Below are 17,553 nucleotides of genomic sequence, written 5' to 3'. Positions count from 1 at the left end.
TTTGGGAAACGCATTAAAACTCTCCAGCGGAGCGGCTCGGGAGTTTGGGGCCATTCCCCTCCCGAGGCTATTGTGACGCTGGGACGGAGGCTTGTTTGGTCTGTTTGTCCCTCCACCAGCTGTTCCGAACGCTGCCATTGTTACGTTTTATTCTAGACTTGACAAAGGTCCCTCCCCCCAGCCCCCCGCCTCCCCTCCTAGCAAACGCCATTGGCTGGAGCCGGCCGCGGAGCGTGGCTGAGTCAGTTTCATTGAGCGGAATTACCCGGGATGACATCAGTTCGCCGGCCCCCTGGCAGCACTTTGCTTATTGGTGCAGCGGCCCCTCCAGGACAATAACATTGTTCTCGCCCGGCGCTGCTGGCCGAGGTGCCTATAAAAACGCCACCGAGGCGCCGCAAGGTGCTTATTATTATTGTGCTCCGTGACAACCGCCAGCGGCGCTGGAGCGGGCCCGCCCGGCCACAGGGAGCTCTCGGCAAACAGTAAGTTCCCAAACAAGCCCACTCCCTGGCTCCGGGGAGCTAACTTTATAGGGCAGGCGGCCGCCAGCCTCGCCCGGAGCCCCCAGCCGCTAACCCCAAATAAATCAACGGGACAGACCCCCGCGCCCCCGCACACACACACACACACACACACACTGCCCAGGGAGCCGTGAGCACGGCCGGTGCTCGTTGCCACTGCGATCGCGGGGTGCCGGTCTGGGCTGAAATAAGCCCCCGGTATTCGCCCAAGAGAGGGGAGGGAGGGAGAGCTGCGGGAGAGGGCAGAAGCGGGGGGTAAGCGTTTAAGCGAGTACTGATCCGGTTAGGAACCCCCCGCCCCGGGAATGGACTCATTCCTCGCAGTCCTTCCCTAAGCCCCCACATCGGCCCCTCCAGCCACCTCTCCGGGATCCCTCCCCCTCTTGCAGCGGCTGCTCCGGGTGCGGGGCGCAGCGTGGGAACCTGGGGGCTGCTCCGCGCTCGGGCCGTTGGGCGGGGTGCGGAGCAGGGCGGAGAGCCCGGGCTTTGCTGCCGGATGACGGTGAGCACCTGGAGAGGATCCGGGCGGCCGTGGCAAGGCGAGCCCCCTGGGGCGGGGCTGGGGAGGAGGCGAGGGGCTCTCCGGGGAGACGCGGCTGACGACGCTTTGGCTGCGGTGCGCGAGCTGGAAAGCGGCCCGGGAGGCGATGGGGGTTGGTCGTGGTTGTGGTTGTGGCAGGGCGCGAGGGCGAGGGGACGCGTGCCTGGGAGCCGGCGGGCGCGCTGCGCTGGGGCTGGGGCGGAGCAAGCTGGGCCGTGGCCGCAGTCGGTGCGCGCCGGAAGCGGCCCGGAGCGCGGGGCAGGGGCTGGAGGGGCTGGGCCCGTTGCTCTGGGGTAGCTGTCCGGTTTCTCCCCCTCGCAGGCAGCCTGGTGCGCGGCGCGGCGCTGCGCGGCGCCCGGCCCGGGCCATGGACTCCGACGCCAGCCTGGTCTCCAGCCGGCCGTCCTCCCCGGAGCCCGACGAGCTCTTCCTCTCGGCCAGGAGTAAAGGCAGCGGCGGGGGCTTCTCGGGGGGCACCGTGTCCAGCTCCACGCAGAGCGACTCCCCGCCCGAGCTGAGCGCCGAGCTGCGCAGCGCCATGAGCGCCGCCGGGGTGGTGGTGGTGGACAAGCTGGGCTTCAAGTCTTCCTCCTCCTCCTCCTCGTCCTCCTCCTCCTCCGCCTCCTCCAAGAAGGACAAGAAGCAGATGACGGAGCCGGAGCTGCAGCAGCTGCGGCTGAAGATCAACAGCCGGGAGCGCAAGCGGATGCACGACCTGAACATCGCCATGGACGGGCTGCGGGAGGTGATGCCCTACGCGCACGGGCCCTCGGTGCGCAAGCTCTCCAAGATCGCCACGCTGCTCCTGGCCCGCAACTACATCCTCATGCTCACCAACTCGCTGGAGGAGATGAAGCGCCTGGTCAGCGAGATTTACGGCGGCCACCACGCCGGCTTCCACCCCTCCGCCTGCCCGGGGGGCATGGCCGCCCACTCCGCCCAGCTCCCGGGCCACCCCGCCTCGCACCCCGTGCACCACCCCATCCTGCCCCCCGCCGCCGCCGTCTCCAGCGCCTCCTTGCCCGGGTCCGGCCTCTCCGCCGTCAGCTCCATCCGGCCCCCGCACGGGCTCCTCAAATCGCCGGCCGCCGCCTCGGCCCCGCTGGGCGGCAGCTTCCAGCACTGGGGGGGGATGCCCTGCCCGTGCAGCATGTGCCAGGTGCCCGCCCCGCCTCACCACCACGTCTCCAGCATGAGCGCGGCCAGCCTGCCCAGACTAGCCACCGACACCAAATGAGCCCGTGCGCCGGGGCAGGGCAGGGTTCCAGGAGCTGGCGAACCCCGGGGGGGGCAACCGGGGCGCAAATCTCCCGCTCCTTGCCCCGAGGAAACGCGGCCACGTGCGGGAGCGGGACGCAGACTCCTCCGGGGCCTCCCGCACAGGCACAGGCACAGGCACAGGCAGGACTTACAAGGACACATCACTCTCATTCGAGTTTTTTTAAACACCCCTCCCCGCCTCGGTCCCACCCGAGCCCACCCGGGACCCCTCCAGGCACGTTCCGCCGCAGCCTCAGGGCACGCGACAGCCACCGAAGCCCACCAGAGAGACAGACGGACAAAAACCGATTCCTTTCCTGCAAACGACTCCACGCCGACCTGCTCCTCGCCCCTCCGTCATTCCCAGCGGGGCCAGGAGGCCAGCCTGACTGCAGCACTGGGTGTTTGGTCCGCTCGCGAGCAGCACGCGTGTAAACTCACCGAGCACTCTTAACATGAACAGCTGTGCGTCGCGTTAAACTTTGGTAGGAGTTGAAAATAGCTATAGACGCTTCTCCTCGACTGAAGTAACCAAAACTGCATAGGGTTTTGTGTTTGCTTGTCTTGATTCTCTTTACAGATGCCCTTTCGACCCGTTCGTGTCGACAGAAACATAAAGCACTCGGCTGGTCACTTCCCACCAGCGAGCGCAGGCTTTTGGTGTAAATGTAGCCTGCAAAGTTTGCCGGTGTTTGGATTTGTAAATACGCTGTCCAGTGATGATGCAAGTCCCTTACGCTTGAACTTTCTGTTAGTGCACTTGTGCTGGAAACCTTACGAATGGTAAAAAGTTTTTTGTTTTGTTTTCTTTTGTTTTAGTGTAACACTCCCCCCCACACCTTTTCTGCCACTATTAACAAAGTCACAAAACTCTTTCGTGAGCTTTCTATGTAGGAATTCCAAACTGCCTGTGTTGCAATTCTGAGAACCTGGGCTTGTTCCTGAAATAACACTTTTTCTTATTACTGCCCGTTGCAGAGATTTTATCATCTGTTTATTTTTGTAAAAAAAAAGTTGCTAAATAATATTTATTACTTATTTGGTTGCAAAAAAAAAAACAAAATGAATGATCCACTGTTGAGGTTTTAAATAAAAAAAAGACTTTTTAAGTATATTGCATTTTTCCGTTCAGTTATGTTCTGGGAAGTGGAGAGGCTGAACCCGAGGTGCAGAAGAAGAAAACTCTATTTTTTTCTTTTTTACTTTCTGGAAAAGAATCCTAGATAAATAAACCAAAAACCTTGAGGAAAGGATTTAGACCATTTTCATACCATACTCCAACCTCTTCTCCTAGCACGGTTGCATTTAAAACTGTTTCCCCCTCAGTTCTCTAAGTTGCAAGATTAATTATCAGTTCACCCCGTTTATGAGGTCCGAACTTTTAAGATGTTCTTAAACAAACCTCAGCATCCAGCAAAGCTGGGGAATTGCTTCCAGAAAGGAAATATTAAACGCAGCCTGGTGGTAATGTGCACTGTTCAAATAGGTCCGAATCGGGGACGTTAGACAGAAAATGAACGTGAAATGAGTCGGGGGAATCTCGTTCTTCCCTCACTGCGTCTCTCTCTATTTGTTTATTTAACCGGCCCTGTTCAGACACAACGATAAATTAGAGCAACATTTTCGTTTTCCTGCGCTTTAAAAGTCCAGCGCTTGCAAAACAAAGGTTTGGTTGATCTACAGGGCGCGTATGCGGAGCTGATTTGCGCCCCAAAAGACGCGGTAGAGCTCCCCTCTAAACAAAGTTAACTCCCCCTCCTAGCCGAAACCGGGAGGGGGGACGCGCTTTTCAGAGGAGCAATCTTGCTTTGGTTGTACATGTAATTAACCCGCCGCGGTCGCTTCGCCTCGGATCGGGCCCTCCTTTTCCCCTGAACGCCCCCTCGGCGCTCTCCGCTGTACTGCCACCTCGCTTCACTTTCCGGGGTCCACCGCACGCCCCTCCCCATACCGCGCCTCTCTAATGACCGGCGCCCAGGCTTTCTTTAGCGCTGGCCTTTCACACCCGCGCCCCGCACTTTCTCGCTCCCACTTGTGCAAACGCTTCCGTGTCTTCCCAGCCTGAGCTTCGAGCCCAGCCCAGCGCCCCCGGACTTGCACCCCAAAAGCGCCGGAGCCCTTTCAAAACGACACACGCGCTCCTGGGGTGACCCCAAGCGCCCCAGGACCGAGGCGCAGTCAGCTCTTTGGGACCTTTCCAGCCAGGCTGTGACTACTTTCCCGCAGCCCCCACCGCACATTGGGGGGTGGAAGTTGTCAGGCGGCGGGGAGAGCGCTGCAGCTTTGCAAGCACGCATCAGCCCTTTTCGCCTCCCAGGGGCAGGGCTGCGGGGCTTACTGCCTACAGGCGGGACGCTGCAGCTCCCTGGGAGGCGTAAGAGCCCTCCGTGAGCTCCCGGGCTACAATACCCGCCCGCAAGACCATGAGTTCGATCCCGGGGGGCGCGCCACGCGTTTCAGGAATACGCACAAGCTGTTTTAGCCCCTTACGCCGCTGTTGCTCAGGCGCGGATCTCGCCCACCCCGCAGCAGGCGCTTACATTGAATAGAAAGCGGAGATCGGTGCTCAAGGTGATAAGTGATTTGGCCCCGGGGGAGGCTTAGCCCGCTAGAAAGCGAGCCGCCCTGGGAAGGGGGCAGGGGAACGCCCCATAACCCTGCCGGGGTGGGGCTGGGAAGAGCGCAGAGCCCGAGGAAACGCGTTGAAGGATGTACTAGGAGGGCCCCGGGGGCTGTTTGGACGCGGGACTCCGGCCCGGCTGCCTGGGGATGCTTTTCCAGAGGACCCCTCTTCTCCCGGGCAAGGAGGGAGACGTCCAACCTGCGCGGGAGAGAAGTAAACTCCGTGGCTGGGCTGCAATTCCAGGCAGCCTTAGGGGTGTAACGGGAGACAGGACTAGGGAGAGATCTTTAACGTCCCTCTTAATACCATCGCCACCTCCCCAGGCAAACCTGGCCCCACGGACGCCACGTGGCCGCTCGCACGCTCCGGGAAACCAGAGCCACTGGCCGCCCTCCCCTGCGCGCGGATGTGGCTTTTAACCCCACACACACCAGGCAGGAACTGGCTGCAGTGCGCGAAGCTACTCTCTGCCCACAGTGCAATGAGAAAGCGAGGGGCCCGATCCTGCTCCCCGTCGGAGACCGGGGCCCAATTCCCACTGCGTCCTGGGGCCGGCATAACCTGGGTTACTGCCATCCGTCGAGACTTTTCTACCGGGCGCAGATTTCAACCCACAAGCTGACCCGGCAGCGCATTTTATGTGGCAGTGGGATAAGTGGCAGAGCGAGAGCAGACAGCGGAGGCCCAGCCGGGCCTTCTGGGCTCCGGAAACATACCCGGCAGAGAGCGGATATCGGCCAGTGCTAAAGGCGATCAGTCTTTCCTGCGCTAATTATGCCCGTGCCCAGGATTACGCTGCCCGGGAGACCCCCCCCTCTCAAACCCAAGATGGCCCGCGGAAGCCAATCCCTGGCTCCGTAGCATTGCCCTCGTCCCCCAAGAGGCTTTAGGGCCAAGCCGGTCGGGGGGGGAGCCCCCGGAGACTCCCCCTCCCCCGCCGCTCATAATTGCTTTGTTGCCCTTAGCCTTGCCCTGAGCCAGCGGCCCTCCCGTGCGTGACGCGGCGGTGGGTTTGCAGCAGGCGATTGGCGCATGGGGGGTCATTTCCCCCGCGGTGCCCATTACACAGGTTAGGAACACAGAGGAACTCTGAGCGCCACGCACACGCGCGGCTTAGGCACCGCGCCAGCCTCCCTCCCACGCGCGGCAGAACGCGGCCAGGGCACCTTCTCCCGGCCCTGGCCTGGGTCCAGGCAAGGAGTTTCCCCGGCTCGCCGGGCACGGCTGAGGAAGGGCTCCCTTCGGCACTCGCCTTGCGGGTGTTGCCCCAGTGTGCCCCCTCAAACAGCGGGCTTGGCTGCTGGCAGAGGCGGAAAGCAGAGCCGCAGCCCGTGGCTGGGGTTCAAAATCCCTCTGGCGCTCGGGCGTTTCACCCCCATCGCGGCCGTCTGAGCTCAGCCCCGGGCGGGATGTAAACACCAAGGGCAGCGGCACAGGGGGGGCTGATCCTGACGGGGAGCCGCGCCCGCCCGCCCAAAGGCCGTGGGAAGAAAAGAGCCGCTGCAAAGCCATCTCCGCCGCGGAGGGGCTTGGCTTGGCCCTGCGCACGGGCTGGGGGCGCACTGGCCGAGAGACCGGGGAGCGGGTCCCTAATGGAGGGGCCGGATCACGGAGCCCAAGTGACTTCCCAGCGTCGGGCACGGGGCAGTGCGAGACGCTGCGGACCCCCCGGGCTCTGAGTGTTGCACGAGCGGGGTGCCCCGCGGTCCCCCTGCCAAGGGGGTTGCACCTTCGCGCCTCTGCCGCCGGGGCGAAGAACAAATCCGCCCTGCAGCAGAGTGGCTGGCGGGGCGCCCTCCCCAAGCGAGGGGGTGCGGGCGCCTCGACCGCCCCGAGCGGCTCTGCTGCAGGCCGAGCTCTGGTTCCGTTGCATACGCCCAGCCCAACCGGACACCAGGTTGTGCCAGGGATGCACCGGCCGGGTTGCCAGAGACGTGTCACTGCGCGTCCCGACCCCAGAACAGGACAACCACCAGATCCTTTGGCACGGGCCTCCCAGCCCGCGGCTCCCGCGGCCCCGGGGTGTCACTCAGCTGCCTCGACAGCGAAAAAAGTCCCCCCCCCCCCCCCCGCGACAGTCGGACCCTCTGCCCTTGCAGTCAGCGGGTGCAGTGGGCGGAGTGGGAGCTGCAAGGGACGCGGGTCCTAGGCCCGCTCCGTGCCTCGGTTTGCCCCGCTGGGAAGCGAGGAGCGGCGGGATCTCCTCGGGGAAGCGGGCTGCGCGCTGCGGCCGGGCCGGGCCGTGTAGGAACAGCTCTGGTCGCTGCACAGGAAGAAGGCGGTTGGGTTCAACAAACGCTGCTCTGAAACATACCGACTCCCCGGGGACGCGCCCTCAGCTCGGCCAGGCCGCGGCAGTGGCTAAACCGGAGCCGGGCCAGCGAACCCCGGGCTGAGTAGATCAGCAGCGCCCGGTGAAGGGCTCCGGGAGCGGGGGCGGACTGTCAGGTGCAGAGGCAGGTGGCTCCGCGGAGGGCTCCGCTGAGAGCTTGCTGAGCGCTGCCTTCACACCCCAGCCGGCGGCCCGCGGGAGGGTTGCGCGCAGCTCGCAGGACTCGGGCCGTTCCGGGAGCAGGAGTCCACCGCCCGTGGCTGCGGAGCTGGAAGTGCTGCAGGGCTGGGGCAGTGGGTCTGCCCCGGGAGAGCCCAGCGCCTAAGAAATCCCGTCCTGAGTCTTTGGAGCGTCACCCGAGCTGGGAAGAGACGTGCTGGAGCCCGACGTTGTCCTCTGGGCTGGTTCACGGGAGCCTGGAGCGGGCGACTTCACTGCGGGCGGGTTCGGGGAGGGGAGGGTGGAACAAACCCGAAGTACCCCGCGTCCACACGAGCAGCACTGCTCCTCTTTGCGCCCACCTGCACTGGCGGAACTGCCCCCTCCAGCCGGAGCGCCCGGCCAGGCCCAGCGAGGACAGGCTGCCTTCGGACAGGGATCTCCCCCAGCGGCGGGAACCCCTCCGCCGCCCTCCCCAGGAGGGACCGGATAGCCTGGCCCTGACACCTGTATCCCACCAAACAGCCCCCCCGCCCCCATTTTCTTGCAGGGCTGCAGGACCCGGCTGCACACGGCCAAAGCCCTCGCCGGCCCTGGGGGGAGGGGGGAGAGCTCGCTGACCAGGTGCCCTGCGGCCTCCCTCCCCGTTGTCCCTGTCCCTCGTGTGCTGTGACCCCCGCCCCACCCGAGCACTCCCCTAGTCCCTGCGGCTGGGGGAGGCTGGCTTCCGGCCTGCCAACACTGGCACAGCCTCGGCTGTAGGGCGCCACGGGCGAGAGTGGAGCCAAATCCCGCTTCCCTTCCGGTCAGCGGCGCTCCCGCTCTCCCCCTTCCACCGCTCCCCCAAGACCGGCCGGCACAGCCCGGCGCCAGCTGGTCCGCCACGCGCTTCCCCTCTGGCTGCTCCTGCCTGGGCCTCTCCCTTCACCTGCCAATGAAATTAGCTGCCTCGTTAAAGTCCCCCGTCCCGTCGCCCCGATGCTGTGCCCATATGTTCCCCTGCTGGCTCTGCACCGGCAAGGCCCCCGCCGGGCTCCGCTCATTACATTTACCCTAGATTAAGCCTAGACTCGCTTCTAGTGTTACAGTCTCAGCGGGGGCGGCGGGCGCCCCATATGCTGCCACGCGCGCCGGGTTAGATGTGCTCCCCAGCCCCTCCCACACGTGCGCTGCACCATTTCAGCCTCGAGAGCCATCGGGCCTCACCAGGGGTACATCCACCCCCGCCCCCCCCAGGGATGCCCGGCGGCACGAAAGGCGCCTGCGAAGTCCGTGCAAACCGAAGTGTCACCCCAGGACTCGTTTACACCGCTCTCTGTGCCCTACGCTGACCTGCAAGGCCACTAGTTATACCGTGATGGCTGGGCTCCGAGGGGTGGCCCGGTTAGTCCGCGCTTTCCCAGACCACCAGCAGTCCCGCAGCGCCTGGAAGACTAACCCGGTGATCGGGACACGAGCTTTCCTGGGTGAGACCCACTTCCTCAGCTGATTAGAGGAGGAAAAAATAGAAGCCGGGGTTTATACAGCAAGGAGAGAAGGGCTGGGAAAGGGGTCACTGGCAGAGCCACTTGTTATGCCGATGGATGTATGTGCTAATTGTATGCCCATGGCTGCTTCCGCTGCTGCTGCTGCTGAAGAAGAAGAAGAAGAAGGTCAGCAGCTTCTCAGTCATAGAGGACGGTGACACTCGTGGATTTGACGCCTGATTGTTGTGAGGAACTAGCATAGGCAGGGAGTAAGGGGAGAGTGCAAAGAAGAATCAGCTCCCACACGGGGTGGAGTGGTCCTGTGCCACTGCTCTGGGCAGGTGCGTCGGGAGAGAAGACTCCGCCACAGAAGTTCGAGCTATCCCTAGCTGAGGACATGCTGGGTGGGGGAGTCACCAAGACCATGGGGGGTCACTTCCTGCGCTTCAGGCTCACCCCAAAGGCCGCTGGTTCAATGGGAGGCAAGAGGTGCAGAAGTGAGTCCTAAGCTGCAGGGACCTTCTAACCCTGAGCGCCTGGGAGCCCCGGAGCAGATGAAGCCCATTCTCAGTGACTTCCATGGTAACAGAGAGGGAGCCGTGCTAGTCTATACGCTGTCAAAACACAAAGCAGTCCAGGAGCACTTTAAAAACTAGCAAAATAGTTTATGGGGTGAGCTTTCTGGTGCTCTCTGATTTGCTCACCTTGATTCTCTTTTTCTGATTTGTCCTCATTGCTTACTGTTTTTGGTTCTCTGTGCCTTAAATATTGAGTCTGGTCTGTTCTGGTCTGGCTATGGTCTGAAGAAGTGGGTCTGTCCCACGAAAGCTCACCTGATAAACTATTTTGCTAGTCTTTAAGGTGCTACTGGACTGCTTTTTTGTCAGTGACTTCCGTGCGTCTTCCAGCAGGCCTGGAGACGGTGGCCAGCGAACTAGCTCGACTCGCCTCCCTTTACTCAGTTCCTTCTCCTTGCAGCCCTTTCGCACCACAGCCTTGGGTGACCATCACTGCAACCTACAACTGCCTCGGTTATCCACCCGCCAAGCCTGCGCTCGGGTCTGGCTGGTTTACGTAGGACTCCAACATGAGCCCCCCTCGTTTTCTGGAAATTGGACTTTGGGAAACCTCTCACCCTCCCCCATCGTCCTGGCAGCAGTCGTGGTCGGAGCTCCCGTGGGAGGGCGTTCTGCTGAAAGGAGCGTGATACAGCCGGGCAGAGAACCGACCTGGACCCCGGCCCACCAGCGCGAGCCTTAAATGGATCCACGCGCTCTGCAGCGGGGGAGCATCCGACCCACTTGAAAAGTCATGGGCCAAATGCACCTTGGTGGCAGGACTTCGCCCTTTGTCTCGCACGCGTCAGGCACCGAGTAAACCTCGGCAGCACCCAGGAGGTGGTTTGCAGCTTAATGTCTATCTCCACGGGGGGATCCCGCCATTTATTCCCGTGTAGTGGAGAATGCACCAGGCAGCTCTCAGCAGTTAGCTCCACTAGGGCCGCCACCCTGCCCGGCTGTCTCCCCTAACTTCCCAGTGCCTCGACGTGAGATGCTTAAGGAATCGTCCCTTTGAGCTTGGCTGCCAGAGGTCAAAGTTGTCTCCTAAATTCCGCGGGTCTCCGTTCCACCGAATGGCCGGGTCAGGGAGGAAGCCGCTAAAGGACTCAGTCAGCAGAGAAGCGCAAGTTAACTGGCCAACTCACGGGGGCAACCCCTGGTCCTAACTCCCCAGCTCTTCCAGGAGCCGCGCACGTGGCCTCCTTCCCTCTCTGTCTTCCCCCAAGTTCAGGGCTCGCTTTAGATTCACTTGGGCCAAACGTGCAGGATCGGGCCCGCACCGGAGGGGGCTGACACCCTGGCCAGCTCCGAGGGCTCGTGTGTTTCTCGGCGCCCCGGAGACCCAAACCCGGAGCACCTGCACCAGAATCACTACCACCCCCAGCACACCCTGCCCCGGCTGCGGCGCCGTCTCCCTGGCGAGGAACCCGGCCCTGGCCACTGCACCCGCCTGGGCTTTTCGAGAGACCATTGTCGGAGTCACTCTGCGGCCCCAGGGAGGGACGTGATCCGAGGCCCCCGGAGATCTACTCAAGCAGCCCCGGGGATTGGGCCTTTGGACAGGACGCGGGCAGCGGGTGCGCTCGGGATCGGGGGTCCCCAGGCCCTGCACCCACCCCCCGGCAGCCAGAAGGGACTCTCACCCACCAGCTGGGGCAGGACGTTTATTAGGCCGCAGCGGCCCAGCGCGGCGCAGAGGCGTCAGCCCAGCGGGCACGGGCGGTCATCCCAACCCGCCTTGGGGAGAGGAGCCCAGGGGTGTCTCCCGGAGGGAGTAGCCCGGGCTCACCCTCTCTCCCCCCGCACAGGCCGGCTGCCCTCCAGCTCCCCGCCCCCTGTTCAGGTCAGAGGTGTTACCTGCCGCCTTAGGTTACAGCCACCAGGGGGTTATCCCCGGCCGGGCTGAGCTGCTCAGCCTGGCGCGCACACACTCTCCATCGCCGCGGGGGGCTGGGCCTTTCGGGCCATGGGCGCGCCTGGATGCCCAGCAGGCGGCCTCTCACCTCCTGGGAAAGGGCCATGCCACAGCCGGCGGCTTCTTGGTTTGATACACACACCGCGGCGCTGGGTGCGGCCAGCCGGGCACTGTTACAGCTCAGTGCGGCGGGGCTCCGTTCTCAGCCCGGCTACCGCCCGGAGCAGACAACCCCCCTCCCGGCGGGTCGCTTCTCGCGGTGACATTCAGCCCCCAGGGTCATTCCCTCCCAGCTTCACCGGCACCCAGGTGTCGGGCAGGGAAGGTGCCGCCCTTGGCCAACACCCCGTTTCAGCTGCCAGCTCAGCCCCCGCCCCGAAGCAAACGGGACGAGCAGCGCGCCCCCGGAGCGCTCCGAGAACTCGGTTCCAAACAAGCCCGGGCTCTTGGCGGAGTCGGGCCGGACCCGGGTTGCTACCCCCTGTGACCCCGCAGGCAGGCTCGGGCGGAGGATGGAGGAAGTGACAGCCGGTACGGGAGACTGGTTGGCTCCTAACTGCGCTCCCAATTTAAACCAAAGGGCGGGAGCCACCCTGCCAAGTGCGCTGCGCAGCGAGGGACGGCTGGATCTGTGTTCCTGGCGCGCCCGGCTGGGATTTCTCTGCTGCCAGGCGCCAGGGGCACCGAAGAAGGGCCAGGCGAGCTGGACGCGGGCGGGGGTGGAATCGCAGCAGACTTCAGCAGGACAATCCTGCGCCTCCGAGGGCCCCCAGGTTTTCCCCATAGTGCGCCTGGGCGGGTGCCCCCGGCTGCCCAAGGGCGCGGGCGGGCAATGCGAACGCTGGAGGTGCGCCGGGAGCGGTCTCCGTTGCGGACTGGGCGCGCGGTGCCTTTCTGATCCGTGTGGGGAGGACGGGCCCCGCGGGAGCCCCACGCACCTGCGGGCTGTGAGTGACCCTGGCCGGGGAGCCGGGGGCGAAGCTTCCCGGGGCCAGGCGCCGGGAGCTGCAGTGTTAAAGGGGATTGGACAGCACCGCCGGGGGCTGGCAGCCGTGGAACCACACTGTAAACCCTCTACACAATGGAAACCGCTGTAAGTTGGGGGGCTGCGGCACCGGCTTTTCCGGCTACGGGCCCCGGCCCAGCACCCGTTTCCCCGGAGAGCCTGGGGAGAGGAGGGAGCGCAGCTGCCGGTGGGGGCTGCGCTCTCGCCTTTGCGCAACCAGTGCAGCTGGGGGCGGGTCGAAAGGGGCGGGGCGCTGGGGAGCCGAACCCGGCCCGAGAAAGCGGAGCTTCTCCGCGCCGCGTTTTGTCGGTGGAAACGCTGCTCCGGTCCGGGAGGCGAACAAACCCGCGTAGCGCTCCCCCGCCACCTCTCCCCTCCCAGCCAGGAACCAGAGGAACGGCCGCTTTTGCTAGGCTTCAAAGCGCTCCCATGGCACCGACAGGGCAGCCCCGCACACATTAGGCTAACTCACTTTCCTACCTCCTGCCAGAGTCACGGGGGTGACACCCACACACGCCAGGAGGCAGCCCGCCTCCCACACTGCTGGGGCTCGGGCTGGCCCTCCTTATGGGGAGCGTGTAACCTCGGGATACATTCCCCCGGTTTGCTAACTGCGGCTTGAGGGGAGAGCTCAGGCACCCTGCTGAAGCTCACTAATAACCCCAGGGTCAGCAGATCCCCAGCCTCCCAGACTAGAGAGATTTCGGGGGAATTAATAAACGTGTACCTCATTAATAGTATGGGGAGGGACAGCCAGTTTGTGCCCTGCACTCATCTTTACCAAACGGTGTAACTATCGCGCAGTTTCGCTTTCAAAACAGACCTACCATTAGGGGAATTGATAAAACGTGCACCTCGTTAATAACCCCAGCATATATCACTTTAGCGACTAACAAAATACCTCATTAGGGGATGAGCTTTTGTGGGGCAGAGCCAGGTGTGACGAAGTGGGTCTGCCCCATGAAAGCTCATCACCTAATATGTTAGATTGTTAGTCTTGAAGGTGCTACAGGACGGCTGGTTTGCTTTGTGAAGATACAGACCAACAGGGCTACCTCTCTCTGGCTATTCAACAGTATATCTGGGTGTATGCATGTGTATAGATGTAGATACGGACAGAGATATGGCTATAGAGATATGTACAGAGAGAGATACAGAGATATGTTCTCTATAGATAGGTCTATAGATAGAGATATATTCTATATAGGATAGAGATACACATAGAGATATATACATAGAGATATATTCTATATAGATAGATGGACAGAGAGAGATATAACAAGAAGACCTGTGGCATGTTATAGACTAACCGATATTTTGGAGCATAAGCTTTCGTGGGCAAGGACCTGCTTCGTGCACTCATGCATCTGATGAAGCGGGTCCTTGCCCACGAAAGCTTATGCTCCGAAACATGTTAGTCCGTAAGGTGCCACAGGACTTCTTGCTGTTCTCGAAGATACAGACTAACACGGCTCCCTCTGTGATAGAGAGATATATATAGAGATATATTTTACATAGATATATATAGATAGAGAGAGAGAGATTCTATATCGATAGAGAGATATACCCAGCGATACACAGCTGGAGATATAGTCTAGATAGATAGGGAGAGAGATTCTATATAGACAGCAACACACACACAGAGCTCTACAGACGGGGGTATATTCTATACAGACAGAGACACGTGGCTGTAGCTCCCCAGCTCTGGATCCGCTCGCGCGCAGGACCCCCGCTTCCCCAACGCTATAACGCGATTGCGCAGTAGCTCTGCGGCCACACACGCTGGATGGAAGGGGCTGTAGTACGGGAGGAGAAGGGCGACGGGCGGTTCGGTCAAACCGCGGCTTGTGCTGACCCGGAGGCCGCTGGCCCATTACGAGCCAGGCTCCGGGCGCGCGAGGGCGGGCGACGCCGGGGCTGGAGGCGCGCCGGGGCGGCAGTGGCCCCGGAGGAGTGGCTGACGAAGGAAGGAAGCGGGCTGGGGCCGCAGAGCGCCCGGCTCTCGGGAGAGCGCGGGGCAGCCGGCCGGGCGGCGCTCTGCCATTGGCAGCATCCGCGCGTGCTGCCGTCATGGAGCAGCCAGTGGCACCCGGGACTCGGCCCCCCCTGGGGCTTATCACCCGGCTGGGGAGCTGCGGAGCGGACATCCTCCCGCAGCTCGACCCCGCCCCAGCCGGGCTCAGGCACAGCCCTGCCGTCTCGCAGCCGGCTGACACCCTGCCCGAAGGCAAGCGGCCAAGGCCAAGGCTGGGACTGTCAGCGACACCCGGACCAGGCACCCGGAGCCGCTGCTTCAGACCAGGCGCCGGGGTCTGTCCCGCCCACGCTCATCCCCTCAGGAATACAATGTTCGTCCTTCCGGGCCCAAGCGCGGGAGCGCTGTGTGTTGGGGGGGCCACAGACTGACAGCCACCGCTGGGGGGGGGGAGGGGCAACCCCGCAGCTGTCCCGTGTGGCTACAGGCCGGGAAGTCAACCCACCTCCCGCTGAAATGGCCGGGCTCGGGGTTTGCAGTGGGGCGGGAGTTGCTGGCTAGCTGTGAATATTCAAAGTCAGGCGTCATTGTTTCGGCCTCGGAATAAGAGATGCGCGCGCGCACAGACACACACACACAGAGCCAAGCGGACACAAAGACTGAATTCACACACACACACACCCCGCCAGCCGTCCACAAGCCAGGCGTGCTCTGCCAGGCGTACACAAATTTAAACCAAATGGCGGGAGCAACCCAGCTAAGCGCCTGCGAACTGCGATGCGCGGTGCCCGGGCCACACCCACACCCCACCAGGCGTACACAGACTGAATTCACACACACACACCCGCACCCACCATCAGGCGTACACACAGACTGAATTCACACAGACACACACACATACACTGCCCGGCGTACACAAACATTGAGTTCGCGCGCGCGCGCGCACACACACGACAGGCGTACACAAAGACTGAATGTTGTGACATGCACCAGAAACTGGCGACTTCGCTTCAGTAAGCTCAGAGCCCACATCCGTCTCTTGCAACGCACACGTTGCGGTACCTTTGCCGCACACATGTATGTCCCCCAACAGCAAGCTATGCAGCGAGGGGACGGGGGGTTAGCAAATACTCGGACAACTATGCAGGATTCCTAAATGCTCGCTCTGCATTTCCCTTCTCCATGCTTAGCCGCCGGCGGAAAGTCTCGCCTGGAAAAGTCGCGGGACATAGAGCCGGGGGGGCTGGAGCGATGCTTCTAGTGGGGCGCGGAGAGCCGCTGAAGCAAAGTGTGCGTAAGGGAAGCCACTTCAGATTAAGGGGTGCAGTAGCACCCCCGCCCCGGGCCCCTAGTTCCAGCCCCTGCGCATGGAGCCACCACGTTCTCACGTGTACAGGGGGATCGCGTAGGGAAATCGTGCCAGGAGGTGGCAACTAACGCCAGATTTCTCCTGCCTTCTGCCTCAGTTGCAAACTCAAAAGGCCTCCCCTTAGGGATCGCTACGGGGTGTGTGGCTGGGTGTGTGTGTGTGTGCGCGCGCGGGGGGGGGCGTGGGATTAACACCAGGCAAATTCCATCCCACCTCAGGCAGGCAGAATCAGCGAGCCAACCCCCCGGCCATTGCAAAGGGAGGCAGGGTGACTTCCCGGCCTCCAGCTGCACGTGACAGCTGCTGGGTTTCCCCCTGGGTGGCTACACTGCGCCACGGCAGCGCAAGCACCTTGAGCGCTGGTCAAGCCGGCTCCCCCCCCGGGCCGGGTGGTGGCTCCCTCGGCAAACGGCCTTGTCCCGCAGAGGCCTCTCTCCCTGCAAGCGGCTGGCTGTGGGGCTGCCAGAGCTCCTGCCACGTTTCACGGGAATCGGTCTTCATCTCGACCACTTTAATCATGCCTTAAACCGCCCCCCCCAGCCCCAACCCGTCCGCGTTGTCTCACGGCATACCGCTCTCTGCTCTCCTCCGGCCCTCCTGTGGCCAAAGCCTATGGGAAAGCCCTGCAGAAAGGGTCAAGATCACTTTCTGAGGCTAGGGCGGGCAGCCCCTGGCATCGCTGGAGTGGCACGCTCCCCGCTTTCTTCCGAGCCCCTCTGGCCGCACCTCCGAAGGCCTCGTATGGGGGATGGAGTTTGCAGCTCAGTTGAAAGCCCCCGCTCGGCTTCCCTGTTTGAACAGCGGAGGGCAGGGTGAGCCTGTGCCACAGTCATGCTCCCTCCGGCAGCCTTCCTCAACTAGCTACAGCAGCAGAACCCCAACGCATCTCATTAAGCTGGACGGGACCTCGGGAGGTCACAGAGTTCAGTCCCCTGCCAGGGCCAAGCACCATCCTATCCTGATTTTTTTAAAAAACCTGTTTGCGCCAGAGCCCCTAAATGGCCTCCTCCAGTACTGGACTCACAACCTTGGATTTAGCAGGCCAATGCTCAAACCACTGAGATATCACTTAATCTAAAGGCACATTTACCCACCCAGTGGATTGCACGGTGCAAGCTGTTGGTGCAGGGCTGGGAAAACAGAATCAGACACCACTATCACATGGCGTAAAGCTTTAAATGGTGAAAAGGAGGGGTCCTGGATTGCCTGAGTGACCAACAGATTTATTTGGGCATAAGCTTTCTGGGGTAAAAAACACTTCCTCACACGATCCGTCTGATAAAGTGGTCTTTTCCCACAAAAGCCAATGTCCAAATAAATCCCACACTCTAAGGTGCCACAGGACTCCTTGTTGTTTTTGCAGATACAGACTAGCAGGGCTACCCCTCTGAGGCTTTCACCATTGACACCCCCCTTGCCACATTCAATGAAGGTAAATAAACACGGTCTCCTTAGTGATTAGTCACTGGTGGGGGGAAGGGAAGAGGGGGGCTCAAAGAAAGAACAAGACCTCAAGCTATAACTGTCACTTAAAGTAGAAGAGAATTACAGTTGAGAACCCCCTTGGTAACTCCTCTTGCCAATCAAGAGCAGGGGAAATAGCTGGACCGGAGAGCAACAGACAATCCATTGGATGGGCTCACCTGAAAGAATTAAAGATTTCCTCCCCAGCAGCAAAGGGACCTTTCCTAGGAAACTGCAAGATGGGCTGGGAACAGTGCACAGGGTGCTAGGCGCTGCACATGCATTAAAGGTGGGGCAGGAGCAGAGGAGAGTCTAATTTGGGGACAGTCGAAAGTGGCTTTCACCCTCCCACACACACA

General features: G+C 61.8%; 1 protein-coding gene across 1 annotated transcript; it reads left to right on the top strand.

The window, feature by feature from the left end:
- Positions 1 to 1,432: 1,432 nt before the first annotated feature.
- OLIG2 (oligodendrocyte transcription factor 2) lies at positions 1,433 to 2,302 on the top strand. Its single transcript, XM_074983444.1, has one exon. It carries the CDS (start codon positions 1,433 to 1,435, stop codon positions 2,300 to 2,302), a length of 870 nt encoding a protein of 289 aa, XP_074839545.1.
- Positions 2,303 to 17,553: the final 15,251 nt, after the last annotated feature.

This window comes from Carettochelys insculpta, chromosome 1 (assembly GCF_033958435.1).
Source record: "Carettochelys insculpta isolate YL-2023 chromosome 1, ASM3395843v1, whole genome shotgun sequence".
Classification (NCBI taxonomy): Eukaryota; Metazoa; Chordata; order Testudines; family Carettochelyidae; genus Carettochelys; species Carettochelys insculpta.
The sequence above is the reverse complement of the archived record's forward strand: the minus strand, read 5'-3'. Positions and strand labels throughout refer to the sequence as shown.

What these genes read in the sequence shown, in the direction of transcription:
- OLIG2 (XM_074983444.1), top strand. Translation starts at nt 1,433, where the DNA reads ATGGACTCCGACGCCAGCCTGGTCTCCAGCCGGCCGTCCTCCCCGGAG.